This window comes from Siniperca chuatsi, linkage group LG4 (assembly GCF_020085105.1).
Source record: "Siniperca chuatsi isolate FFG_IHB_CAS linkage group LG4, ASM2008510v1, whole genome shotgun sequence".
Lineage (NCBI taxonomy): Eukaryota > Metazoa > Chordata > Actinopteri > Centrarchiformes > Sinipercidae > Siniperca > Siniperca chuatsi.
The window spans coordinates 30,250,757-30,278,530 of NC_058045.1; the positions used below are offsets into that span (position 1 = coordinate 30,250,757).

The 27,774-nt window shown below is 40.6% G+C and overlaps 1 protein-coding gene across 12 annotated transcripts in view; it reads left to right on the plus strand.

The window, feature by feature from the left end:
• The window catches only part of cadps2 (Ca++-dependent secretion activator 2), a 228,518-nt gene that overhangs the window by 172,761 nt on the left and 27,983 nt on the right, over positions 1-27,774 (plus strand). For 7 of the 12 annotated variants that reach the window (XM_044194159.1, XM_044194157.1, XM_044194161.1 and 4 more), the window contains 6 exons: positions 7,914-8,070; positions 13,630-13,771; positions 15,561-15,680; positions 19,164-19,193; positions 25,646-25,801; positions 26,269-26,416. In XM_044194159.1, the coding sequence (XP_044050094.1) occupies positions 7,914-8,070; positions 13,630-13,771; positions 15,561-15,680; positions 19,164-19,193; positions 25,646-25,801; positions 26,269-26,416 (753 nt within the window). The remainder of the gene's footprint in view (positions 1-7,913; positions 8,071-13,629; positions 13,772-15,560; positions 15,681-19,163; positions 19,194-25,645; positions 25,802-26,268; positions 26,417-27,774) is intronic. The other 5 variants (XM_044194166.1, XM_044194163.1, XM_044194167.1 and 2 more) reach the window with 2 other exon arrangements.

The following is a 27,774-nucleotide window of genomic DNA, read 5'->3' on the forward strand; positions in this document are numbered from 1 at the left end:
ATGTGTAATTTGCGTGGATAAAGTAAAAAATGGCCGAGAAATCGCACGTTTGTGTTTTTGCCTGAGACTGTCAGAAGTAAAATAGCATTACAGTCAATGAGACAGCTGAATGGCTCTCTCGGTGCTTTGAGGCCGAAAAATCAAAAATTGTAAGTCCTAATGCTTAAATGATCACATTGTCTGAACCAGGACAAGTTTATCTACTAATTGATGTAGAAAGTGTGTATGAAGAGTGAAAATTGTGGGCATGAGAGCAAGTTTAAGAGAAGGTTTTCAGAAAAATTCACCAACTCCTCTGCACTCTAGCGATAATGTCACCCAATACACACACACAACTCAGAAACACTGGTTGCTATGGTGATTGAGGCCTGAAAGTGCTCAGTCATGGAGACAGACCGAGGAAACCCTGTCACTCGAACAAGACACCCTCATTAAAAAACTGTAGGTTGAATCGTTAAAAGGACCACACCGACAGCATGCTAAGGCTTTGCCGAACATATAGATATGTAATTTGTGTGGATAAAGTTAAATAAAAGTGAGTATTACAGCAATTTTAAAAACTGGCACTTTCTGTTTTCCTCCAGCAATTTTGACTCTGTTAACATGGGAGCTTATACGACAGTTGCTTGGCACTCTTGTCACTTGGGAGGTCACCAAGCCAAATATATAAGTCCGTTTGATTCCATAGTTACATGTGTAGGACCAGCACAAATTTCCCTACGTTTTGGTGTAAAATGATGTATGAGGAGTTAAAATTGTGGGAATAAGAGCAAGTTGAAGAGAAATTTCACAGAAGATTTCACAGCTGCCCTACACTGTAGCAATGATGTACACACTCATTATAAACTCAGAAAAGGACTGAAAAAAGCATCAAACACAAATTGCGAAATTGAAAAAAACTGTAAAAGATATCAAAAAGCTGAATACAAGTTTAATAGTTGAAAGTCTTGTGACCAATTTAACGTTCAAATGAAGTATGTAGCTGAGAGTATGCAGAACTAGTAGCATTTCAAAGTGGAGTAAGTTTGAAGAGGATGTGAAGATTGCTCCATTGACTTACATTGTAAAAAATTGTTGAAAAAAGCTTCATATTTTAAAAGGTAGAAAAAAGTTTAATACAAGCACAAATGTCCTTAAGAGCTGAACATTTTGATAGTTGAAAGGTTTCTGTAGCTGAAAGTATGCAGAAGGAGTAGCGAACCAATATATATATATATATATATATATATATATATATATATATATATATATATATATATATAAAATAAGTATAAAGAAATACAATACAATAGTGGGAATGCTTAATCAACATTCCCACTAAATAATAATAAAGAATTTTTTTGTAGAAGAACATAGGCTGTGAATGCTTTCAGCATTCTTTATTAGTATTTATTAGTATTTAATCAAAAGAGATTTGCATCTCACAGACACAAATGACAACATGCTTATAGTTAAACAGCAGTTTCATTATGGCAGTCTGGTATTGGCAGGTATGGATAAATATATCTCTGTCCATTTTTCTATCAAGAGTAAAATAACACAAAATCCACTTTTTTCAGTGAGTGAGTTATATGTACGGTCACTTTATTAAACTACCTAGTCCCGGTCTATTGTGTTCATTGAAACAGCAGTTGTTCGCCTCTAGAGAAAATCCAATAAATATCCGTGACCTTCATCATATCAGCATATCAGCAGTTAAGCTTCAGTGTCCTTCGTCTTAGGTCCATACTTGAGAGGTACACCGCACATGTGTGAACATATCTGCTTATGCATACACACAATGTAGTATAAACGGAACTGTCTGTGTGTCCACTGCCGACATCTGTAAGAATCCCCCTTCGAATGGCCATTATGACAAATTGCATAGGAGTCTACATCCGGATCAACTTGCCTGCTGACCTAAGCACCCTGCATATTCGACACAATTGTGACTTTCTCTCTCACCATTGTAATGTCAGATCATAAAATGTATAATGTTAGTGTTTATTTCTGCAGGGTCACACATTGAAATCCTTCACTTGTGTTTTACGTGTTGCGTTTTCGTGCCATACGGAGAGCTGACCGTTTGGTCCAGCCGGTCTCTGTCTTTTCTTCCAGTTGACTTTGGGGAGGTGAAACACTCCAGGAAGACAACGTTGCTTAGTTACACACCAGGCTACACATCACTCTCATCCATGGACGCAAGTCTGGCGTCCGCAGGTCCCACTCTGCAGCAAAAGTTTTCCTCCTCAGTCGGCTGTGGAGAGCAGTGAGCACAGGAACACTGCCAGTTCCCTGAGCTACGTTGTCTTTCGTTCCACTGAAGGGAAATCTTAATGCCACACCATACAATGATATTTCAGACAATATTCCTTATAATATTCTTCCAGCTTTGTGGAAGAATATTATGCCCCGGTCCACAAAGCCAGATGCATAAAGAAATTGCTTTCCCAGTTTGGTGTGGAAGCATTTGAACGACCTGAACTGACCTCAACCCCATCCAACACCTTTTGGGGTGAACTGGAACACAGACTGTGAGCCAGGCCCCCACAGTGCTCTTGTGGCTGAATTACCTCCTCATTACCTACTTGGTCACATTCATTCTCTGACTTCATCTGCATTCAGTTTATTGGCTTTGAAAAACCCTCATTGACGTCTCTGCTCCAACAATCTTCTTCGCCTTCCAGATGCTCTTTCAGCAAGAGGGAAAATATTCAGTAATTTCTCTCTCACATTTTTGACAAGTTGTTTGTTGAAGGGAGGATATGGAGGAACAGATGTCCTTAGCGCCAAAACTCTTCTCCTCTTAAAATAAAGTTTTGTTGTAAACAGACTGGAGCTTTTTGTGAGTCACTTCTTCCATTTCTCTTTCCATCATTGCTTTTCTCCCTTCTTCTGTCCTTCCCGTATCTTTATTCTCTTGTTTTCTCCTTACTACCATTTTGTGTCCTCTTCCTTTTAGTTTCCTACTTCTCTTTTTTAACTTTTTTACCTTTACACTTCCCATTTTTTCCATTCACTCCTTCAGTCTTTCTTTCTTCCATTATTTCTTTACCCTTTCCCTTCTAAATTTTGCTTCTTCCTATCTGTTTTCCTTTCCTCCCTGTCTCTTCTTCTCTACTATCTTCCAGTCCTCCCTTGTTCAATTGTTTCCTTCTTCATTCCTTATTTCCCTTTTTCATATTCCCTCCCTTCTTTCTTCCACTTCTACTTCTTCTTTCCATTCTTCCCCATTTTCCTTCTTTCTTCTCCTATCTTTATTGTCTTTGTCCCATTATTTTTACCCTCTTGCAATTTTTTTCTTTTCTTCCCATCTTTCTTCCAGTCCTCCTTTGTTCACTCTTTTTTGTCCCCTATTTCCCTTTAATTCATATTTAATCCCCACTTCCAACCTTTTTTCTTTCTTCCCTCTGTCACATCTTTCTTCAATTCGTCCCTTTTTTTCTCCCACCTTTCCTACTTTAAGCTGTTCTTCTAATCATCCTTTATTCCATTCTTGTCCTTGTATCTCCTGCTTCTCTACATCTGTCTCTCTTAATGCTCTGCTGTTTTGTTGTCTCTTTTCTTCACGTCCTTTGTCTTTCTTGAGGGACTGATAGCAGCATATATTTACAATCACCTATCATTGAAACTGATGTCTTGAGAAGAAAGGGTTGTAAGTGTTGAAGAACCATCAGGCTGGTTTAATGCTGTTTGTTGTCAGTAACAGGAAACTGAAAAGGCACGTTTGAAAGGATGAGTCATCCTGCAAGGCCACGAGTGCGAGCCATAGCAGTGTCATCTCTTTTTTTCTCCGTCTTACATCTCAGCCTCTTCTTCCTCTGTCATACACAGATACTGACCTCAGTGCATCAGCGTGTGATTCAAAGATGGTTGCACTTTTCTCTCAGATGTCAATGGCAGCGGTCACCTGAGCAGACTGACCTCTGTCCACTGGAGAGCCACACAGCCTGAATGAAACAGCACCTTTGGGCTTTCTTTTCTTCTTAAAAGCAGCTGTCTAAATAAGTAAAATCTGCCTCCATTTATTTTGTATTATTATTATTTCTGCAGCTTTTAACAGGTCATCTGTCTTAATCAGATCAGGATGTTTTGGTCATCAAGACCTTTATAAGACACACAGGAAGTGAGTAACAAAGTCCCTATAAAAATAATTCACTCCCCTTGGAAGTTTTTAAATCATCACTGGTGTAGCCATTTGGTTTTAGAAGTCTCATAATTAGTTAAATAGAGATTACCTGTGTGTAGTCAAGGGGGTTTAATTGATTGTAGTATAAATAGACCTGTATCTGGAAGGTCCAGCTTTTGGTGGCAAAAACCTCCGCGATGAAGACAAAGGATCACGAAAAAGGTGATTGAAAAGCCTAAGGGGATGGATACCAGAACATTTTGAAGTCACTGAGCTTCCCTTGGAGTTCAGTAAAATTAATGATTAAGGAATAGAAAGCGTGGCAAAGGTGTTGATAATTTGAGTTCACAGTATGTTTGGTGTTGAAAAGGTTTCCCATGAAATCTCTGCTGCTAGGCAACTGACAACAAAAAAGGATTCTCTTGTTTCCTTTCCAAAAATGCTGAATGATTTAGTGTTTTCACATTTAAACACCACAATGAGGAGCAATAACATAATAGAAGACAAAGTTGACTAACTTCAGTGGGCTTAACCATTTCGGCCCTGGTAACTGACAAAGATGGTGGTGAGCAACAAACCCAAACACCAGGCTTCAAACTGAACCTCAGAGACCTGTGAGGGATCTAAGAAGTCCTCCAAAATAAATGATAGAATACATTGTTTTTTAAATGGCTTCTAGAACAACATATAAGTGTTTTCTGATCTGAAGCTCCTATCAGCAGGACAACATAATTTGTCTGTGCTTCTCAAAACTGTTACAAATCACTGTTGGAAAAATAAATCTGTTTTATGATGTGACAACACTAGGTTTAAGGTTAGGTTCGGTTTAGGCACAAAAACAACTTGATTAGGTTTAGGGACAGATCATGGCTTGGGTTAACAATACTACTCTCTTAAGGTTAGGGGACCGATTGTCGTCATGGTTACAGTAATAACCACTTGGTTAAGGTTAGGGAACGACCGTGGTCATGGTTAAAAGAAACTAATGTTGACTGTCGGTTGGAAATGGGAAACGGTCTACCGTGTTGAAGTCTAAGGTTTTGTTGTCCCATCCATCCACCCCGACCTCCTCCCTACGCTGACTTTGTCGCTCTATAATAGATAGATACTTTATTATTGCCACACAACAGTGTTTGTGGTAATTGTTTTGGTACAGCATTGTAGCTCAGTTCCAGTGCAAAAAGAAAGAGAGAGAAAAAAAACCCAAGTAAACAGGCAGCATAAACCATTACAACAATGCAAACAAAAAGGAAACACATGAATGTGAAAATGTGTACAGTGAATATATATGATATGTACAGTTCAGTTCTCCAGCATATCAAGTAGCCCAAGAGGCAGAAAGTACAATGATTGATATACCAGTGCAAACAATTCCAGTTTGAGCTCAGTGCCTGTAGTGCAATTCAGGTCAGTATATGGGATTTTGTGGCAAGGGGGGCTAGTAAGGGGAGTTAAGTATTCTGACTGCTGTTGGAAAGAAGCAGTTTTTTTAATCGAGTGGTATTGGTTAATATGGACTTGTAGCGCCTTCCAGAGGGGAGAAGCTGGAAGAGGTGGTGGGCTGGGTGGAAGGGGTCGTTGGTTATTTTAGCTGCCCGGTTGAAGGTGCGCTTTATATACAGTGAGTTGACTGGGGCAAGGTCGCAGCCTATTATGTTGGAGGCTTCAGTGACAATCCGCTCCATTTTCCTCTTGGTGTGACTGTCTGAGCTCAGACAGTGAGAGATGATGTCAGGACGCTCTCTATGATGGCTTTATAGAAGTGGACCGACATTATTTTTTGACCTGATACTTCTTCAGTTGCCTGAGGAAGTACAGTCTTTGCTGGGCCTTTCTGATGATGTGGTTGGAGTTGATGTTCCATTTCATAGTCGAACTGATGTAGGTGCCGAGGAATTTGAAGGAGTCTGTCAGGGTTATGGGTTGGTCAGAGATATGAACCGGGGCTTTGATGTTTGTCCTCCTCCTGAGGTCTACAGCTATTTCCATTGTTTTTGAGGTATTGAGTAAGAGATTGTTGTCCCTGCACCAGTGTACAGTCCAATTCACCTCTTGTTGGTATTTAGTCTCATCATTATTGATGAGTCCAGTGATAGTGGTGTTGTCCGTGTACTTGAATATTTTGACTGAGCTGTGGTGAGATGTAAACTCGTTGGTGTAAATGGAGAAAAGCGAAGGCGATAACACACAGCCTTGGGGTGCACCAGTACTGAGGTTCAGAGGGCATGATGTAGCGTCGTTAACCTTAACAGATTGAATTCTGATTCTAAGAAAGTCCAGTATCCAGCAACACATGGCTGGGATGATGTTAATGTCTTGAAGCCTGGTGAAGAGTGTGAAATGATTAATGGTGTTAAAAGCTGAGCTTAAGTATATGAACAGGATGCAAGCATAGGTGTTGGTTGATGTTGCAGAGTGAAGTGAAGAGCCAGGTTTATAGCATCCTCAACAGATCAATTAGCCCGATAAGCAAACTTATCCCCCATCAGTGGGGATCTACAGGACTAAGTGCTCAAACACTTTCATAGCCAATAAAGTGAGGGCAACTGGCCTGAAGTCATTGAAGCATGTTGTTTTGGCTGTCTTAGGGACCGGGATGATGGTAGATTTTTAAAAACACTGTGGGACCGCACACTGTTGTAAAGAGGTGTTGAAAATGTCAGTGAATACTGGGGCCAGTTGATCTGCACAGTGGCTAAGCACAACAGCGGAGAGCTGATCTGGCCCTGCTGCTTTCCTTTTATTTAGTTTTTTCAAAAGCTTCCTCACCTCAGCCTCCTGGATGGAAAAGGGAGAAGTGAGGGGAGGAGGGAGAAGGGGGATGAGTGCTCAAACCGTGCGTAAAAATCATTGAGCCTGTCGGGGAGACTAAGGTCCTCATCTGGTGGTTAAGCGGTCCCCTTTTGTAGTTTGTCCTCTCCTTCAGGTTTTTCCAGACTGCTCTGGAGTTATTGGTAGTGAATTGTTGTTCCTGTTTTTTTTGTGTAATCAGACTTATTGCAGACTAACTGCAGAGCGCAGTTCATATTTGGCAGACTTATATTTCTCCCTGTCTCCACTGTTAAAGGCAGAAATCGTTTTCCTGATTAGTGCAGCTAGTTCTTTTGAGAACTAAGGTTTGCTATTACTGTACGATGTCACGGTTTTGGTCGGGATGCATTGTCCCAAACAGTGCATTCAAAGCAACCTCTCAGAGTTTTGATGGCATCTGTGGACCATATTTTTACGGTGTTGGACTTTGGTTTAACAGTTTTGAGTTTTTGTTTATACACCGAGAAAAGGAGCAGCATTGCGTGGTCAGACTGTCCCAGCGGGGCTCTCTGGAAGTCATGGTAAGCTGACGTGATTGTTGTATAGCAGAGGTCCAGTATTTTATCTTCTCTGGTAGGACATGTTACCTGTTGCATATAGTTAGGGAGTTTGTTGGACAGATTGCAGTGGTTGAAGTTGCCCAGTACTATTATTGTGGAGTCTGGGCGTGTTCTTTTGACTGTGGATCTGTGGTGTGCTAGTTCGCTGGTGGCAGAGTTAGCATTTGCTCCCGACGGACAAAAGTCATAATTACTACGGCCACTAGAGGGCGCTGCCATTTGAACGTAAACAAATGACGTTTTTCGGCATTTGCTGAAACAGCTGATGCTGTTGTTTTTCTTGCGAGGACAGTCTCGAGGGATCAGACATGAGATACAGACATGTTTGCATGTAAACAGACATGTTCTTTGTAAAAATACAATTTTTCATAGTTGTCAGTAGGCCCATGTCAGTGTAACTAAGATGTTTTGTCACATGTCTCTGTCTTTCTCAGGCTTTCTCCTGGTGGCCGGAGCTGATGGCTGAACACGCCGAGACATTTCTGTCTCTGTACAGAGCCGACATGGACGCCACGCTGCAGGTCCAGCCTGTCGACACCTGGGACAGCTTCCCACTATTCCAGCTCCTCAACAACTTCCTGCGAGCTGACCGTGAGTCTCACCTTTTCTTTCTAGATGAACACATTTTGTCAGACTCAGCTGTGCTTTGAGCTGAATGCTAAAGCGTGTTCAAGGAAAATTCTGGTATTTTTCCACCTCTGTCTTCTCATAATTGTGGACATTATGACTTTGCACTCGCCACCTCCATTATAGAGATTCTTGAAACGCGTCTCCAGCAATACAGGGTACTATATATCACAGCAAACAGCGTAAGCTTCCTGAAGCTTTCCAAATAAAGCTACATTTAAATTCACAAAATGAAAACTAAATAAAGTAAGTAAAGTTGTATGCCAAAGTGCCTGTATTCACTAGGAAGGTGGAAATGGTACTTCTAAATTAAAGGGCTATTGCAGAAATCTGCAACATTTAAAAGTAACTTTTTTTTTTTTTTTTAACTAAGTTGAACCACTTGTGACCCACTCCGTCTTACTGGTCTAGGTTCAGAACATAGCAACACGGTTATCGGCGGGCCCATGTGTTGTGTTTACTGCCACGGAAGAGAAATGAATCTCTTGTTCATGTACGAAGGGATCTCTCGGCCGCTGTCAATGAAGGACAGTTGAAGATTGAACACTACTGGCTATACCAGCTACGTGACCGTTATGAGCCAGGCTAGATTAGCTTGGAACCACAGAGCCACAGTTGTGGCAAAGTAACAGTACAAAAGCCACTCAAGACTGATAAATAATGAATGTACAATACCAATTATTAAAGCTGTGGATCAACTCTCCTGCTCAAAACCAGTTCGCTCAGTGTGACATTTAAAAATGAGAGCAGATTGTGATCTTCAAAATCATTGGCCATGCCATCATCAATCTGTCTTTATACTGAACATGTATAACCTTTTTTTTCCTCAGATGACATGTCTTGGTACAATCGTTCTTGTACATGCAAACATGTGAACTCCTGCTTGTTTCATTTATTGGGTGGAAATTTATCGCATCAAATTCAACATAGGTTTACCGTGATTTGAGCTGTTGACAAACTGAGTGTCAAACACAGTTAAGTGTATAATTTCCTGCTGCCTGTAATCACAGCTTTACTCTGCCAGTTTCTGTGGGCTCTGAACCAACAAGTGTGTGCAGCAGTCAGATCATCCTCCACACACAGACACACACAGGCAGAGCTGCTTCAGATTTTCTCCAAATTAAATTCTGTCAGTTTTCTCTCTGGTGGGAAATCTCCACACAGCAAGTGAAAGATCCAAACTAAAATCCAAAAATCTCTTTCTAGTTTCACACTGCTCTCACGACCTCCATTACCTTAGCTCCCCACACACGTATATACTCCAACTAAGAAAAGGACATTTTGTTTATTCGCCCTGTAGTGATTCTGGGTAATGAAGTTGTTAAAAGGTACACCTTTAAGAGGAAACATTTTGTAGCTACAGTTTGAAAATCAAACTTTAAATGATGCACATGGAAAAATTTGACTGTTGCAACAACAAATTAGTTCTAAGATTCACATGTACAGGAATACAAATACACTAGAAATAAGAATTACCTCTGTGAAGCATCACCTCGCTGCCAACATTTGGCCATGATTCCTCACTGATACCTTTTAATTTCTTTTCATACTCTCCTCTACTTACAGCCTGCATGACCTTCATTTTCATGCATCTAAAACTGCAGCTTTTTGGGAGAAAATGCCCTATACGGCACGTGGTCTCGCCGATAAGAGCGCTAATTAACATGACGCTAGAGAAAACAAGTTTATTAAGCGACGAGGTTAACAGCAGCTCGCACGTTCCAACAGCAAGGTAATTAAGAACAAGCTGCGGAGAAAAGGCCGGACGAGGGACACGATCAGCTCGCAGCAGTTTATCTTCAACTCGGTGTCAGCTGACCTGTCTACCTGTCAGCAGGTAGCTGCAGAGGACGCTACTACAATGTCAGGCTCCTGTTTAGGAAACTAAACTCTTCAGGAGTTGTTTTTCTTCTTTTCAGCTCATGTGATAATTGGAAGATAATTTGTCGGGAACGGTGAGCTTTAAAAAGCAGTTTTTATTAGTTTGACAGATGTTTATTGTAATAATGCAGTTTGGGACTGATTTTTGTCCAACCCATTGTTATCTATGAGGACAGTCTATATAACAGAAACACCTCTCTGTATAACACAATACAGTTCAACAGCACCACAAACTGCAGCCTCCAAAATTAAAAAATTATCAGTTGAATCAACACCTCTCCAAAACAGTTACAACTAAAACTGAGCATTATAACCTTCATGAAGGGAGGATTTATAGCAGGACTGTTGTATAATTGTCTACTTTTTTATAGTTGAAACAACAACTGGACAGCTACACTATAAGAAGGATTGTTCTGAATTAGAACACACTGTGTTACAAATGCAGCTCTTACATGGATCAACTTTATTGGGCAATTATCACATTTCAAGACATTTGACTCTGATTTCCAGTAGCTCTTAATATACTTTGACACAGATGCATTAGCAGATGCATTTCATTTCAGCATTACAGTCCAGAGGTCTGAGGATGATCGTACAATTCAAAAGAATGTTCAAAAATAACGCAATAAACAAATGTTGTGATACGCCATCTTGCTCATCAGTACGTATGTCACATCATGTCACAACATATATGTATTAATTTTTATACATCTTGTGCACACGAGAGAATAACTTGATTAAGATTAAAAAAGACTCCAAGGAAGTCTAATTTAAATATATCGACTCTAAAAAATACTCTTTGATGCCGGACACTTAAATCAATCAATCAACTAACCTTTATTTATATAGCACCTCAAACACAACAGTTTATCCAAAGTGCTTTACAGTACAAAGAGAAATAGAACTAAAGAAAGTGGAAGTCAAGGAAAATTTTGAAAAAAATTAAAAATCAATCAGTCAGTCATCACTGACACACATGCATTGGTAAAAGGTGGAAGCTGAAAATAAAGAACTATCAAAGCAGGAGATGAACTTTGAGATGCCATCCATTGTTCCCATCTTCCACATGATCCTTCAGAATCATTTACCATCAATTTTGTGAATTTATGAATAGTAAACCATTTTCTGGAACACAGCAACAAACACAGTGATTTCAGGAATAAGGAAAACATTATTTGGACAACCACTCATTTTTGTAATGTGCTTTTCGAACTCTCAAGGTCCCCCCCAAAAAAACACCTAAAATAATTATGGTGGAAATTTTAGATTAAAGTACGACAAACATCAACATTGCACTGCTGTATTTCAGGTTGTTGTAGTATTTTCTTCCCTTATAAACTGCATCTCACTGTTAAGATTTCATTTGACTGCTGGAGAAAAATCATTGTTTCCTCTATCCAAGCCCTCCTTCGGCTCCTTCGGCTTTGTCTCAGAGCCAGCAGAGATTTGGCGAGATGTGAGGCGTTATTTAACATGGCTGATGCCAAAGTACCTCGAATACAGTAACAGACAGGCAGGCAGATAGACAGACAGCCCAAGGGCACTGTTAGGAACAAAAAACTCAGTGTTTCATTGTGTGAAGAACCCACAAATCTCCTTTTTTGTGGCTCATATCTTTTATATTTTTTCTAATTACCATCCTCTGTTAATGCCGTAATTATTCCAAGTGTCACAACATTAGTCAACTTAAATTGGAGAGCAATGAGGCAATAGACGGAGCTGAAACAGAACAAGCGAAATCATAGTTTTGACTGTTTGCACTAAGGAGGCCTTCCCTCTTTGATAATTATGTCTAAAGTGAGAGGAAAGCGATTCGTCTGGATTCAGTCCCAGGTGACAGGGTGAAGTAAAAAAGGTTTGGAGGATAATGAAGTTCATTCACGAGTTGCCTTCTCCGAACCTCACAGTGATCAAATATGAACAATCCTTGAGTTTTATAATTGTTCACAGCATTTTTTAAATATTGAAACCATTCAGAAAAATCACCAAAACCTCTGCAGCGAACGCCGGTCAGCTGCTCAGGTGACATGACTCGATATCTCATCGACTCTTTGAGGATTTTCTTCAGCAAGTGTATTATCTCTCAGTTGTTCTGTAGATTATTTAAATGCTCACTTGATTGTCAGCATGTGAAGGCGAGCAGTTGCAAGGGAGGCTGGTTTTACACTCTCTGGAGGGCAAAAAGGCTAGTGTTAATCATGACGGAGCAGAGCGAGAGGAATTAAAACTAATGAAGTCCTGAGAGACCAGCCTGCTCGCTTCTCACCCAACACTCTGTCTTTGTCTCTCTTCGCTGTGGACTGTTACTGAGGATTTATCTTTCTATTTGACAGTCTTTCTCAAACCTACAAGGAGGGGTTGAGGAGTGTCGGGGATGTACACAAAATGCCCACCTGTGCAGTCACATTCGATCCTAGAAGAACAACCCTTCTACAATACAAATTCTACCTTCTGTAAGGCTTGTAATGTTCAGGTTTGGTTGAGACTTTCAGAATTTTTCGTCTTTAAATGTCTTATCAGAAGCAGAGCTTGAAGAATGTAGTCTGTTTGCCCTCAAAGGTCAGTTAGTTCAATTCACACATGATGGAAATTGTGCGTAAATCGTTCCAGAGGTGTTGAATAGGATTGAGATCAGGGCTCTGTGCAGACCAGTCAAGTTCTTCCACACCAGACTGGGAAAACCATTTCTTGATGGAGCTGGCTTTGTGCACGGGGCATTGTCCTGTTGAAAAAGGAAAGAGACAAACACAAACTGTTGACACAAAGAGGGAGCACATTATTGTCTAAAATATAATTGTATGATGAAGCATAAAAGAAATAGTTTCAACATTTTGGGTAATGAAGCTACACCCAGCAGCCAGTTAGCTTAGCTTAGCACAAAGAGAAGAGGGGGAAACAGCTTGCCTGGCTTTGTCCAAATTTAACAAAATCTGCCTCCCAGCACCCCTAAAGCTGATAGAGGCTTCCGAGTCCCTTTAAGATCTCCGCAAAAGTAGTTGAGAAGAATCCGGTGAGCACTGTTGACATTTAATCATTCAGCTCCGATCTGAAGTGACTTGAAACACATAAATATTGAAGTCCACAAATGTTCCTGAGTGTCTTCCTCAGGGACACTTGAACTGGACACTTAGCCATGAATGTACAGATCAAACTTGTAACTTGCTGGTTTCAAGACAGCCCGAAACCACAAGGTCCAGAACGGTTTCTGCATGGAATTCCACAAATCCATAAAGGTCATTCAAATGTCTTCTTCTTTCATTCAGGGTCTAACAATGTCGTAAAGCAATAGTTTGGGGAAATACTCTGGTGGAGAGTTAGATGAGAAGTGAGATGAGATATGAGATTGTATCTGTCCGCTAAATATAAGGCTACAAACAGCTGCTGGTTTGCTTAGCTTAGCACAAAAACAGGGGGAAACAACAGCTTTGGGTAGGTTTAGGGAAAGATTGCAGTTTCAATGAATGTAAATAAAGTCCCGTAAATAAAGAATCTGTGCTGCATTATGTTACTTTCAAAATGTATTTACTGTTGCACTTTAGTAGAATCTAAACTTTTTTTGGGGGACAGGGTTGTGTAATGTAGTCTTGTTTGTCTGTTTTAGTTTTCATGGTCTGAAAAGGTGGTTTTCTTTTGGCCCCGCAGCTCACCTGTGCAATGGGACTTTCCACAAACACTTGCAGGACCTGTTCGTCCCCCTGGTGGTGCGCTACATCGACCTGATGGAGTCCTCCATCGCCCAGTCCATCCACCGTGGCTTCGAGCAGGAGACCTGGCAGTCTGTCAAGTAAGAGTCCGCCCACCTGTTCTGTCGTGAGTAATTAGTGTTAGCTAGCTCATTATTTGTGTGAAGTCCAGTTCTTTCTCTTTCCTCTCAGAATTGATTTAGTGATGTGCGGGTCAACAGACATCTAGATGTTGAGGTCAAAGTTGTTGTTTTTTTAATCTGATGTAATCATTAAAATTTAAGGTTTTTAGACATCTATGTTGCATAGGCGTTGTTGCAACAGGATTTATGACTATATTTCAACGTGTAGTTAGGATCAGTTAGGTTATTTAAATATTGGGTTACTGTTTTTACATTTGTGATGTTATTTTTTAAAATTAGTCTTCCTGTCAGTTTGAGCTGCCTAGAACAAATCCTTTTGCCTCTGTTCTTATCTTTGTGCAGACTATGTTTCACATAACATTATAGATGTAAAGATAAGGAAAGGGCGCATACGTACTTTGATTGTAGTATGGGTTCATTTTAATATATCTGGCACTTTTTGACCAGACATTTCATACATATAGATGTGGTACTCAGGGTACAGTAGCTGGGATGTGCTGATCTGGGGTGAATGTAATAAAGTTACTGCTTTTCTGGAGAGTGTTACCTCGACTCGTGATGATGCAGCAGGACGCTGCCAGTTTTAGTTGCCCTTAAGATTTCTTTGCACAGAGTGCGATCAAACTCCTGGTGTAAGTGATGGGTCATTTAATGTCAGACACAGTTTGTTAATATGATTACTAATACATGAATGAAAAAATGTGGACATTTTTCTTTACAAGGTAAGGCAAGTTTATTTGTATTAACACCTTTCAACAACAAGGAATTGCAAAGTCCTTTACATAAGTCGAAAAAGCATTACAACAAGATATAAAAGAAACACGGGACAATATAAAAAAGACATAAATAGACTCAGACAGATTAAACAGAAGAATAAAAGTAATTCACCATTACAAACAATTAAAAAAAGAAACTGAGAATGTGTGCTACACTGAGTGGCACTCAATCTTTTTCTCCCCATTTTTAAGACACACTAGGATCATTTTGATCACATTGATCCTCATAAAGATCACAATGTGTGTGATGCTCTACTTCCATGTATATTCTGCTTAGAGAAGCCATAGTGACACACCGATGATACAAATCAGATTTTCTCTTTATGGGCATTTCAGCTACAGTTTTTATTAATATAGTTAAATGCTTCTGTTAACAAGTATCCATGTGTACAACGATATGTTTTTCAACACCGTATTTCTGAAATAGTCTCTATCTAATATAATTCTACTCTTGCCCTCTACGTGAATTCGGACAGTTTGTCGTCTCTCATTGTCATTTTTATTCTTCTGTTTACTATCAGCAGCGATGATTTATTGACGGGGGATAGTGGCTGCTGCATGAATGTAACACAAACAATAAAAGATGAAGGAGCTGAACAAACCAAACGCTGCACAGGACAGCAGAGGAACAAAAGGAGGCAGAGCTGAATGTACAACACACACAACAAGGACACACTGCAGTCAGGAACAATGTACTGAGAGCTGCACTGTTTAAATGAAACAGAGCAACTGAAAGAAAATAGAATGAATAGAAGAAAGCACTGACTTTCTGTCTTTTATTGGTATTTGCCATTAATCAATTAGTGCAGGCAGAACAAGTGGCTGCTATTATATGTTACTATCCGTCTTTGTGTGTGCTGTGGTGAAAAACACCCACTGTTACTTTTGCTATTTCTTCTCTTTTTCTTTTATTCTTTAACATTTTCCTTTTCCATCTTCGATCAACCTCGCCGCTGACTCTGCCCCAGCAGGTCATTAACTAACAATCTAGCGAGCGTTCCTCTTCCCAAAGTCCCCAGCCTCCCTCTCACGCTGCCACAGATGCCCAGCTTCTCGGCGCCCGCCTGGATGGGACCGCTCTGTGAGAACACGTATGTATGGGGGGGGGACTAGACTAAAGGTCTTAACATGGTCTGAGAATTAAAATCAAAGATGGTATCCATCAATAAAAAATACCCAGACCTGAACCCAAACAGACCAAAAGACAATGGGACCTGTGTTTGCTGATGTTCTGCCTCCAGTTCGTTTGAAGCCAGTATAGAGCTCTTGGTCTGTTACCAAAAGCCACCTGATCTGTCCCAAATCACAACATTGCTCTCGGTGTCAACAGTGACGTTGATTGTCGTTCATATAAAGGGCAACATACAGTCTGTGCAACAAGACTAACAGTCTACAGTCATACCAGCGAGGCTGTTATGTTGATTACACACTAGAAAACTAAACTGCTAGATGGATGAAGAATAAAGAGACAGCCTTTCTGTTAGAGCCTTGCCACTAGTCAGTGGTAAAGGGTTTGTCCTCTGTACTGTAGCCATTTTAGGGCATCTACAACTCAGCTTCTCAGGCTCAGCTCTACACTGTCTGGCCTCACCCAGCTTTAATCAGTCTCAGCTGTACTATGAGCGGAATGCCAATATAGCATGGCAGCATGCTTACGGGTTTCATGTTGAAATACTAAATAACATTTTCACATTTCACATTTTGTTATGTTGCAGCCTCATGCTAAAATCGTTTAAATTAATTTTCTCCCTCATCAATTTACACTCAATACCCCATAATGACAAAGTGAAAACAGATTTTAGAATTTTTTGCAAATTTATTAGAAAGGAAGGTAACACTTTATTTGAAGGTGGGTTCACAAGACTGACATGCCACCGTCATAACGATGACATGACACCTATCATGAAGGAGTCTGTATGAAGGTTTGTGACTGTTGTCATTAAGTGTCATTTGGTCAATTATGTCACTTTTAATGCAAAGTTGACATTGTTTGAGATTTCTTTGTCATGACAACTTGACATTAACCAAGAAAACATAACCATAAAAATGCCATAGCAGGCCTAATTATCAAACTTAAAAACAACTATTTAGCTTTATGTAACATTACTTTATACTGTCATATGTGCTTGGTTTTGACAACGACTGTCATGAGACCATTATAACTGTGTCATGAATAATTCCCTTGACCTGGCTTTAAAGTGGAATCATTTGGACTTGTCATAAAGACGTCAGTAATCTTATGAGGGAAGTTTGACGACAGAGTACAGTAACTTACCAAGGTGATTTATGGAGTTTCCTGAGCTTTACTTGTTGCTAAAGTAACGTTAGCTAACCTAACGACATTGGTGGTGGTTGAGGTGCGTTTCCCCCCTTCACTGTGAAGCACTTTGGGTATCAAGATAAAACACTTAACGTTATATAAATGTAATCCATTATTATTATTAATATAACCGCTAACTGCTGCTAATTGTAACTGTTAGCTGCTGTTAGCTAATTAGTGCAGTTAGACCCATGCAGCCAGCCATGCTATTAACTAGCTGACTCAGCCCCGGGATCCCAGGAGGTGCTTAGGGTCATTGTCCTGTTGGAGGGTGAACCTTCTACCCAGTCTGAGGTCCTGAGCGCTCTGGACCAGGTTTTCATTAAGGATATCTCTCACGCTTCATTGTTGGGATGGTATTGTGCAGGTGATGAGCGGTGCCTGGTTTACTCCAGACATGAAGCGTACAGTAGAAGTGAGGCCAAACGGTTTAATCTTGGTTTTCATCAGACCAGAGAATCGTGTTTCTCACAGTCTGAGAGTCCTTTAGGTGTTTGTTTTTGCAAGCTCCGAGCAGGCTTTCATGTGTCTTTTTCTGAGGAGAGGCTGGCCACTCTGCCATAAAGCCCAGATTGATGGTTGTCCTTCTGGAAGTTTCTCCCATCTCCACACAGGATCTCTGGAGCTCAGCCAGACTGACCACGGGGTTCTTGGTCACCCCTCTTACCAAGGCCCTTCTCCCCCGATTGCTCAGTTTGGACGGGGAGCCAGCTCTAGGAAGAGTCCTGGTTGTTCCAAACTTCTTCCATTTAAGAATTATTAAGGGCCACTGTGCTCATGGGAACCTTCAATGCAGCAGAATGTGTCAGGCGTGTGCCTTTCCAAAATATTTCCTATCTATTGAATTTACCACAGGCAGACTCCAGTCAAGGTGCAGAAACATCTCAAAGATGATCAAGACAAATGGGGTCTAGCAAAGGGTCTGAATATTTCTGATTTTTGAGTTCTTTCTTTTTAATAAATTTGGGAACATTTCTAAAATCCTGTTTTCACTTAGTCATTATGGTGTATTGAGTGTAGATTTATTCAGTTCAGTTTTATTTATATAGCGCCAGTTCTTAACAGAAGTTTTCTCATTGCACTTTTCCTATAGAGTCTAGGCCGTACTCTTTATAATATTATTTATAGAGACCCAACACTTCCCATTAAGAGCAAGCACTTGATGAGGGGAAAAATGAATTTAAACAATTTTAGCATAAGGCTGAAACATAATAAAATGTGAGAAAAGTGAAGGGGTCTGAATATTTTCTGAATGCACTGTATATTTACTGTAAATATACAGTACATAAACCTTCAGTTTTACCTTTTCTTAGTTTTATTCACCATTACTATTATGTTAAATGAATGGAATGCTAATGCTAACAATAGCCCTAATGCTGAAGCTAAACATGCAAATGCTTATATGCCTAGATCAGCTAGCATGGATAAAAAAGGCCTATAGTGATGTTCAGTGGAGCTGGCTAACTCAGGGAAACCTCAGTAGCCATGGCTGCATCGTAACAGGCCCAATCTCTAACACGATGAAGACACATTCATTCTTTGGCTGAGTAAACGTGCATCTTTTGTTGCTTTTATTAAACGTTTCAAGTTCTGCAGGGTCCAGTCTGCATTTTAAAAAGACCAAAGATTTGTAGTCAAGCCCGAATCAGAATTAAAGTGTACAAGCAAGTGTTGACAGGAGCAATGGATCAGTTCAGGTCGGGTCTTTGGGTTTTCGGGGGCCAGGTATGGGTAAAGTCCTCTAGCCAGGACTGTCCTCTGTCTGTCCTGATTGCTCAGCAGTCACGCCACAGCTCTGTTCCTTTTCGTCTGTTTCGTCTGCATGTTTGTCAAAGAGTTCACATCACTAAAATGAATTGTTATTACTCATTATAGAAAGAAACTGCATGAAACCCTGCTCGAGTTTTAACATTCTATTTTTAAAAAACTTATATTATAATCCACAAAAACTTTGTCTTGCCGTTCAATCCTGGTCTCTGACAGTGAGCTGAAGAGCATGCATATACATTATGCATTATTCTCGTCTGAATGAGCCAGGGTCGGCATGAGAGGGAGGTTTGTGGTTTCAAATTGTTTCCTTTACCCTGTGGCTCCGGCAGGGCACCACCTGCATGCGATCGTTCCTCAGAGACTCGCTGATGAAGAATTTTGTGATGTGCCGTGTGTCACGAGTCCTTGTGCTGTGCAGTGTGCATGTCATGATGTGAAGAATATCAGTGTAATAATAACACAACACCTCAATTTTCTTTTGCAGCTTGCAAGGAATAAATCTACCTGACATCTTGTAAGTTGAGAGATGATCTGTTTTCACATGTGTGAAAACTTTATCTAATAAAACCAGCCTGCTCCTCTCCCCCTCTAAAATGTCCAGCAACCTTTTTGGGGTGTAGAAAAAAAAGTATTATTAAATATTTGCTTTGAAGGATCTTCATCATTGTAAACAGTGGCTCACACACTAAACAGGGGACCATCTCATCCTTAGCTTCCCCTGTATCACACAACCCCATTCTCAAGACTCCAATACCAACATCCCTCTGTTTATGAGGACTGATATAAATAACCAACAGTAATAACAGTAAATACCCATCAAAAGGCAAGAGAAACAAAAATCTTACATTAAACCTGATTGAAGTCTGTAAAAATGATTTTTAAGCAAAAGATGTAGTTCACCTTATCTTGAGCCTCCGAGCCTCTACAGCAGAGAGCCGAGGACCGCAGGCTGGGTGAAGCTCACAGGAAAGCAGCAATGCAGAAAGCTTTGGTGTGATGAGAAAAACATTTACAATCCATTCTGCAGCATTTACAACAAACTAAGTAACCAACTACACTGCAGTAGTCTGAACAGGAGGAGATGGAAGTATAGATGTCTGTATTTTAAAATAATGCTGAAACAATTAGCCATTTTTTCAATCAAAAGGAAATTAATAACAATTTTGATATTTGTTTATGCACATCAATCAGTTATCAGTGTGAATGTGCCAGTTTTGGCCAAATGGCAAATTTAACATTTTTTCCCCCTTTGGCCTGATGTTGAACTATCCATTAAAATAGATGGCAGGTGATACATGAAGCAGCTAAACAGAGGATGGAGCAGGCTGCTTCATACCAGAAAGTAGCACAACAAAATGAATCTGCTTTGTGAAGTATGTGGTTCTAGAGGCTTGGTGACGTAGTAGCTACTCACTGGGCTAGTTGGTGAACTATGTAACTGGCGAGCTAACCGCTAACACACTAGCCAGCAGGGAACATGCATACCGTCTAATTCATTTATTTCATTCAGTTAAGCACTCAACTCCCTGGTCATCCTCAAACTGTTTGTTTTTAACAATGTTCTGGTGTCAACATGTCTTATTTTTAAAAAGTATTTTAAGTTTCTAGGGTCACTAGAGATCAGAGGCAAGAGTGTGTAAGAGTGTTACATTTTGTATTCACGGTATGCTGGGTGCAAGTGATAGCGGGTAATGTTGTGTTTTCCTGTTTGGCCTCATAATGTTGTCTCACTGTTACTATGAATAAATACAGACACGATGATATAAAAGTTTGTTAGTCACATGACTCACAGTAACATGATGGTGCCGCTCTCTGGCAGTTTCTTTGATATCGGAGGGTTTTGATGACAATAGCTCTGGAAATGTTCCTGAGACTCCTGATGATGAGGAATGTTTTCGTGCCGTATAGGAATCACATCATTTATAAGTAGAACATGAGAATGACAAAGCTAGCTCGGGCTACAATGGCCAAGATACTATCCAAGTAGCGGTCCCAAGAAGACTTAGGACTGATAAGGGAACCTCATATAGTTTCCTCGACTGCCTTGCCCTTGTTGATATAAACGCGCAAGTAGTTTTCCTGGCCAAATTTCCAACTTGGAAAGCCAGAAGATCTCAGAAGCGTCGCACTTTCCTGGAAAACTTTGGCCTTCAGCTGTTATGGCCATAGCTGGAGCAGAAGAGGTGTTACAACTTCCAAAAGCTGATGGATGCTGTAAAAGTCTTGAAAAGGTTTTTCAAGACACAGAACTGCTTCAGCTGATGAACTCCGTCCATCTACACTCAACCCCAAAACAGTGGAGCAGTGCGCACAACCATGTTGCAATGACCACAAGCGACTGTGATTTGTGTTTACCGGGCTGACTAATTTGGGTTTGGTGTAGGTGCTGGTCTATGAGAAGTTGCAGTGGCCTATGTCTACGATAGTACAGTATAAACATGGAATATAACAGGCTACACTGAGAAATATTAATGAATTTCAAACATCTGTATGTTAAATTTCATAAATAACAAATATATTTTGTGTTTGGTGTTGTTAATAATACATTATTAAAAGTTCACAAGCAATATGATTTTAACATATATGGCATAATCTGCATTATATAAATCCTGGGTCGCTAAAGACCCGAGGTATAGGAATGCTTGAAAAAAACACCCATGTGATATCTCTAGTCAGTCAAAGTAGCTCTCCAAGTGTCTTTCTGTTTTCTCTGTACTTGGGGGAAGACTTCTCTGTACTCCTGTCATTTTGTTCTCTGGACTGTACAGCATTTCATTCAATAAAGAGTTGTTGACGAGAGGGAAAAGACTCTGCACTAGAGAATAGGTGCTAAGTGTGACAATAAGTTCACACAGTTTATTCAAAAGATGTATTTGCACCATTGACTCCTGTCGCATAACTGTGTGTAAACCAGGTGTCTGTTGTGGAGCGGTTTATACTCCGACAGAGGAGGTTCAATAAAACTGGATGGTGACACACAGATAATAAGCTACAATAGCTTCCTCGATTTTAGACTCCCTGGCTCTCCATTCCCTCATAGGTCAGTACTGTCTAGACGGCTTGCTGTTGGTCAACAGCTCTGTGCTATGTGTCAAAGTTCACCAAAGTTGAACCCGACTCCAACATTTTTGTGGGGATTTACTTCACCCCTACAAACGAATCCACTGATCGCAGCAATTCCTTTGATAGGAATTAATTTTGTTGCAGCATTTTCCCGCTTTAAATGCTGGTGTGACCAGGCCTCAAGACTGGCAATAATGCATAGTAGGAAATATATAATGCAAGCAATTAATACTTAACAAAAGACATGTTATGCAGTTTAAGTAAAAATCTCAATCATTCTCTGGTTCCAGCTTCTCAAATGTGAGGATTTGCTGCATTTCTCTGTTTTATACACTTGTAAACTTTGGCTTTTGGACTGTTGGTCAGACAAAACAAGACATTTGAAGACAGTGTGGACTCTGGGAATTTATGATGGACATTTATCACTTTTTTCAGATATTTTATAGACTAATTGATAAAATCCAAAATAATCGAGATTGATCAATATTGAAAATAATCGTTGATCTGAGGTTTGATCTGAATTCACCTGTTCAGTCCGGTTTTAGAAACATTTCTCTGTGTTTTCATGTGTCTGTCAGTCTATTTTAGAGCAAGAGAGTCTGCAGCAGAACTGGCAGCCATGTTGGGGCCACCAACGCTCGACCAGGAGGCTGGTCGAGGGTGTGTTACTTAAAAAGGCTCCTCATGCCGACTCCCCCAGCCTTTCCCACAACACAGACCACACTGTTCCTCTACCTCACTTCACTTGGCCCTCCTCGATACAATGAAAAAAGAGAGAGAAAAAAGCTGGCACTTCATTAGCGAGCACAGACGGGCGAGTGGGATTGTCCCGGTCCCCGGGGAGTGGGGCGGAGCGCGCTCAGAGAAGAGCACCGCTAATTAGACATGAGGGGGATAGCCACCGAGCGTTTAATTGCACCGCGGACTCAGCCCAAAGCGTTTATTCCTGTGCGCCACTTGTTAAGGTAACAGTCTTTTAAAGGCGAAGTGAGAAAAGTGAGGGAGTGAGTGGTGCTTTTTTAACCCCCAATCACCCTCCTACCCCCTCCTCCATCCTCCCGTGGCTGTCATTCTAGCCGGGCGCTGTACACTTGGATGTCGGTGGCGGTGAGCGTTGCCATGTGTTGCTGTGTAACCTGTGCGCAGGGGAGAAGGCGGGGAGACGTCCATCTGTCTCTGTTTCAGCCTGGTGCTGTGTTTACTGACTGAAACCACACAGCTCTGCACTAAAACTACCAAAACCTGTTGAAGAACCACACTAAAACTTCTACGAGTCTTTATTTTTCTCAGGCCGAGATACTGAGCACTCATGATGCTTTCTTGTCACCACTGGTTGTGCAAAACACCAGTGAATAGAGGCTCATACCAGTAAATCTACATGTTTGTTCACATTAAATACAAATCAGGGATTTTCTGCCTTTTCAAATCACTGCACCCTAGAGTACAGGTGACCAGACGTCCTGAAATACGAGCAGCTGTCCCGAATGCTGTCCTGTTATAGTAATAGATAATACTAACAAGCTTAAACGAGAACTGTCTGTATGCTGTGAGACCCGACTCGACTTGAAGGCAAAAATGCTGAGGAGACCTGACTTGGCGACAGAGTAATATTGATGCTGCACAGATAGTGTTGTGTATTTTGGAGCGCTGCCAAATTGTCATGAATAAATAATAACATGACGGAGACGCGAGCAACAAGCTGCTACTCTCATCGGAATAAAAAAAGATTCTAAATTCAAATGAGAGAAAGCTTTTATTAAATTATCAATTAGTCTACATTGGCCTAGTAGATCATTCGTTCTTTTACTCTCTGAATCTGTGAAAATATTCTGATCAGATAGGCTATAATTTCCTGCTTTTAGTTTTTAAAAAATGTCCTGTTGGTTTTTTAAAACATGTAAGAGCAGGCTATTATTGATGTGTTTTCACTTGTCTGTTGCACTGATTAGACCATCATAAATAACGGATTGTTGATGTCATTTGACCTGCAGAGTCAGAGAGTGCAGCCGCCTCAGCGGGAGGAATTTGTGATAAAAATATATTTGTTTGTAAGATCCTACAGCTTAACGACAATCTTAGCTGCTGAATAGACGTTTGAGATGATTGTAACAAACCAGTCACCTGTGCGTTATGGTTCACGCGTCTTGTAAACACAGCCAGGACACAGTGCGTCATGCATCCACAGAATCTGTAACTGACCTTCATAATATTAATTACAAATTATCAGAGTTAGAGTCTGATGTCACTCTAAATTAAGGCTACATTTTCATTCCCGTTTGAGTCATTGGTTCAGTTGTTTCAACATGAAAATGTGAGTGACTGCAGTAAAACTGAACCGAACTAGGTATGAAGTTAAACATAGACTCAACTGAGCTGAGGAATATTATTTTTTTCCAGTGAGATATTGGCTTATAGTGACTTTATCAGGTAAACATTACTTTTGCTGCTCTAGAAACAATGTGTAGTTATGTTTGAAATATATAACAGATAATGATTTACACCCTGTTACATACAACACAGTCAGTCATTGTGTTTCTTTTTCCTAATGGCAGAAAGTTGACTTCACAAACAGCGTGACTACGCCCTTCCCCTGTCCCGAATTTCACCCATTCTCATCTGGTCACCCCAGTAGAGTAATAATCCATCACAGGCCTCAGGTAGTGCGTTAATTGACAGTTTGATATCCTGGATTTGATATTCAGCTGCTGAAAATGTTGTGTTCAGAAAATCAAAGCAAACATTAAAAAACATGTTATGAAATTATCAAAATGATAAACTTACATTGAAAATGTTTGATAAGACTTAATTTTATGGGTCTGCAATTCCCTTGTAATAGTATACATAGTTCTACCAGGAAACTTTAAAGGAAATTAGTTGGAAATTACAGACCCATATATAAAAATGAATCATTTCAAAGTGTTTCTTTTCAACAGCAAACCGTGCAGCCTCAGGTGTTGGAGTGCTCTTGAACGCACCAACACAGAGAGTTTTCTAAAATGGTCCCTGCTCACAGCTGTATTACCATCCAAAGATCACATGATTTAGACTTCAAAACATTGTTGTCTGTGATGGATTCATTTCTCTGCCACAAGTGTTAAAGCCCTGTTGATTTTCATAGAAATTAAAGGTGTGGCATGCAATTCTGGAGAAATCCAATACCATGACATAGAGCGAACAACGACACAGCAAGTAATGTTACTAACGTTAGCTAGGCTGTGGGTTAGCAAACTGTCGCTACAGTTGCTGCTGCGAAGCTAACAGCCAGAGAGGACGAGACGGTTTCCCAGAGCCAGCACAGCAGCTCCAGACAGCGATACTCACAACTCTCCTGCTACTACAGCTAACGTCACAACAACAGCAGATCTTGGCAAACTAGAAAGTAAGCTGACTGTCTGCGGGCAAGTCGTTTAACCTGACACACAAATCACGGCTGGAATAGTGTTGTGTGGCTTTAATTAGTTATTTGATGCTATAAAAAGGGGGTTTCACATCATGATTGACAGCTGAGCTCTGTTCGCGATTGAGTCTGCTGGGTGTGTGGGCGGGACTTCGATACCACGGCTCCAACTCAGACTCTGGCTCCAAATTACATCACCAGCGCAAAATGCTGGTCTCGTATTCGGGATATTTTGCCTTCATTTCTGTACAGTGGGAGGAAGTGGAGACACGTCGTCCATCTTTATATGTGGTCTATGGTTAAAACATCAGTGTGGTCATTTTGAAAAAGAGTAGAGATCCTCACACTTGCTACACAAAGTTACCAAAATAAGAGTTTGGTGGAACAAATGAGCATCATAGAAGATCCGTCAGCCATGTAGGAAAACACAACAGGTCCATATAAAAGCGTGTGGTGTTGTTGTATTTGTGATATTCGGTTAATAACCCTCGCCATCCTCCCTGTAGCAACGGCTCGGCCACCTCGGAGGATTTGTTCTGGAAGCTGGATGCTCTGCAGATGTTCGTACTGGACCTTCATTGGCCGGAGCCTGAGTTCGCCAAACATCTGGAGCAGAGACTCAAACTGATGGCCAGCGACATGATGGAGGCCTGCGTCAAGAGGTCAGACTGAGAGGTCGCCACAGCTGGATCAGGACCCCTGGGTTCACATCTGTCTGGATCTTTCTCACGCTTTCTCTTTATTTTTGTACCACACAAATCCCTTTTTTAATACTATGAAGATAGAATACAACCCAGTAAATACACACAACTGTCTCTTCAGTAATTAGCTTCTGAGTTAGCACCAACAGACAGTTTATGACCTCAACAAGCTCAAGTACAAATCTGAGCCAATGAATTTCTAACCTGAAAACCTCAAAGCTTCTTTGTGCAGCTTGTTATGATGGTGTATGAGTTCTTGAAATAATTCTGGATACTTGCAATAATGGTGTTTCTGTGGAACCACATTGTTTTGTAAAATAAAAACTTTGACAAAAATGTGTCACAGTTTTACAGAAAAGACATTCAATTTAATTTTGGGCAACAACAATCGTAAAAACCTTTTTGTGTTTTTTTTTTTCCCCCCACAGAACAAAATCTGCATTTGATGCCAAAATGCAGAAAGCAAGTAAGTCAACGGACTTCCGGGTGCCACTGTCGGTCTGCACCATGTTCAATGTGCTGATGGATGCCAAAAAGCAGTGCTCCAAACTCTGCGTGCTGGACACCGGTCAGGAGGTAAGCTAACAGTCACATGACTGATCACACTGCCTGACATAGTCAATGTGACATCACAGGGTTTACATTTTAGGGGTTTGTCCCTTTATGTTCCAGTTTGACTTTTAGCTGAAGGTTTTACCTAAAGAGGAGAAGGATTATCACACACAAGCATCTCCAGCTGGATATTTCTAAATGAATGATCTGTTACTGCAGAAAATCTCCATTCCAACCTTTTATTAAAACCTTTATTGAATCCTAAAATCTTTTCTTAAAACAAGCAAACAAATCTGCCAGTATGGGATTTTTTACCCTACATTTATAATAATGTTGGAAAAATGTAAAATTATTTAATTCATAATTTCAGTTATTTCCATCACAAATCAAATGAAATGTTTCAGTGTCATGTCAATAGTCTTGATACTAGTAAATGGTAAATGGACTACACACACACTCACACACCGATAGCGGTGGAGCTATCAGCACAATGATGGTCAGTTCAACAGAAGGAACATAAATGAGAGTCTGACGTGACGTTTTATCCTGTGTGCTGAGTCGAAGACAACAGACTCTCTCTTGAGGACGCCTCACAAGGCCCCAATGGAAATACTAGCATGTCAGCATTATGAAGTGTGAGTGCCTGTTCAAACAAGAAAGTGGTACAGCATTTGCATGTTCTCATTAAAAAGACGGTGCTAGTTGCTTGGTGACGTAGTGACTGCTTGCGTGGCTAGTTGACGAGCTACTGTGGCAAGCTAGCTTGCTAGCAGATGACTAACTTCAGACCAGGCTCCATCTCTTTTATGGAGCAGCTTAATCTCCAGCAAAACTAGATGGTGGCACAAAGCTAATATGATAGCTTCCTCCATTTAGGAATCTCTGGCTCTCTGTTCCCTCAAAGGCCAGCACTGTCAGGACAGTTTGCTATTGTTTGCTAACCTATAATTCCTGAGTAACCCCCCCCCCCCCCCTTTAGTTGCTGCTGCTATGTTATGTATGTACATATGTATGAACTTCTGGTCAACAATATTGCAACATCTATTTCATCAGTTTAACATTACGAACCACAGGATATCATCTATGGCGACTGCTAGTTAAACGTGTTTTCTTAATGTCCCCTTTAAACAGATGTAGGTGTCCCTGGTGATGGAACTGATGGTGGCTGCGGGGTCTTCACATAGCTTAATCCACTCTTGACAAACTATTTGTTTCAGATTCTGGAAATGTAATGAAAACACCACTGTGCACATATCTGTTCTATATCCACCAGACACGTCTTTTGACCGTGGTCAAAGTATTTTCGTAGTTTGTGAGATATAGCGTAAATGTAGGCACTCACCGGCCGAGAGCAGAAAGATGGCTGAGGTCGACGGAGTCTG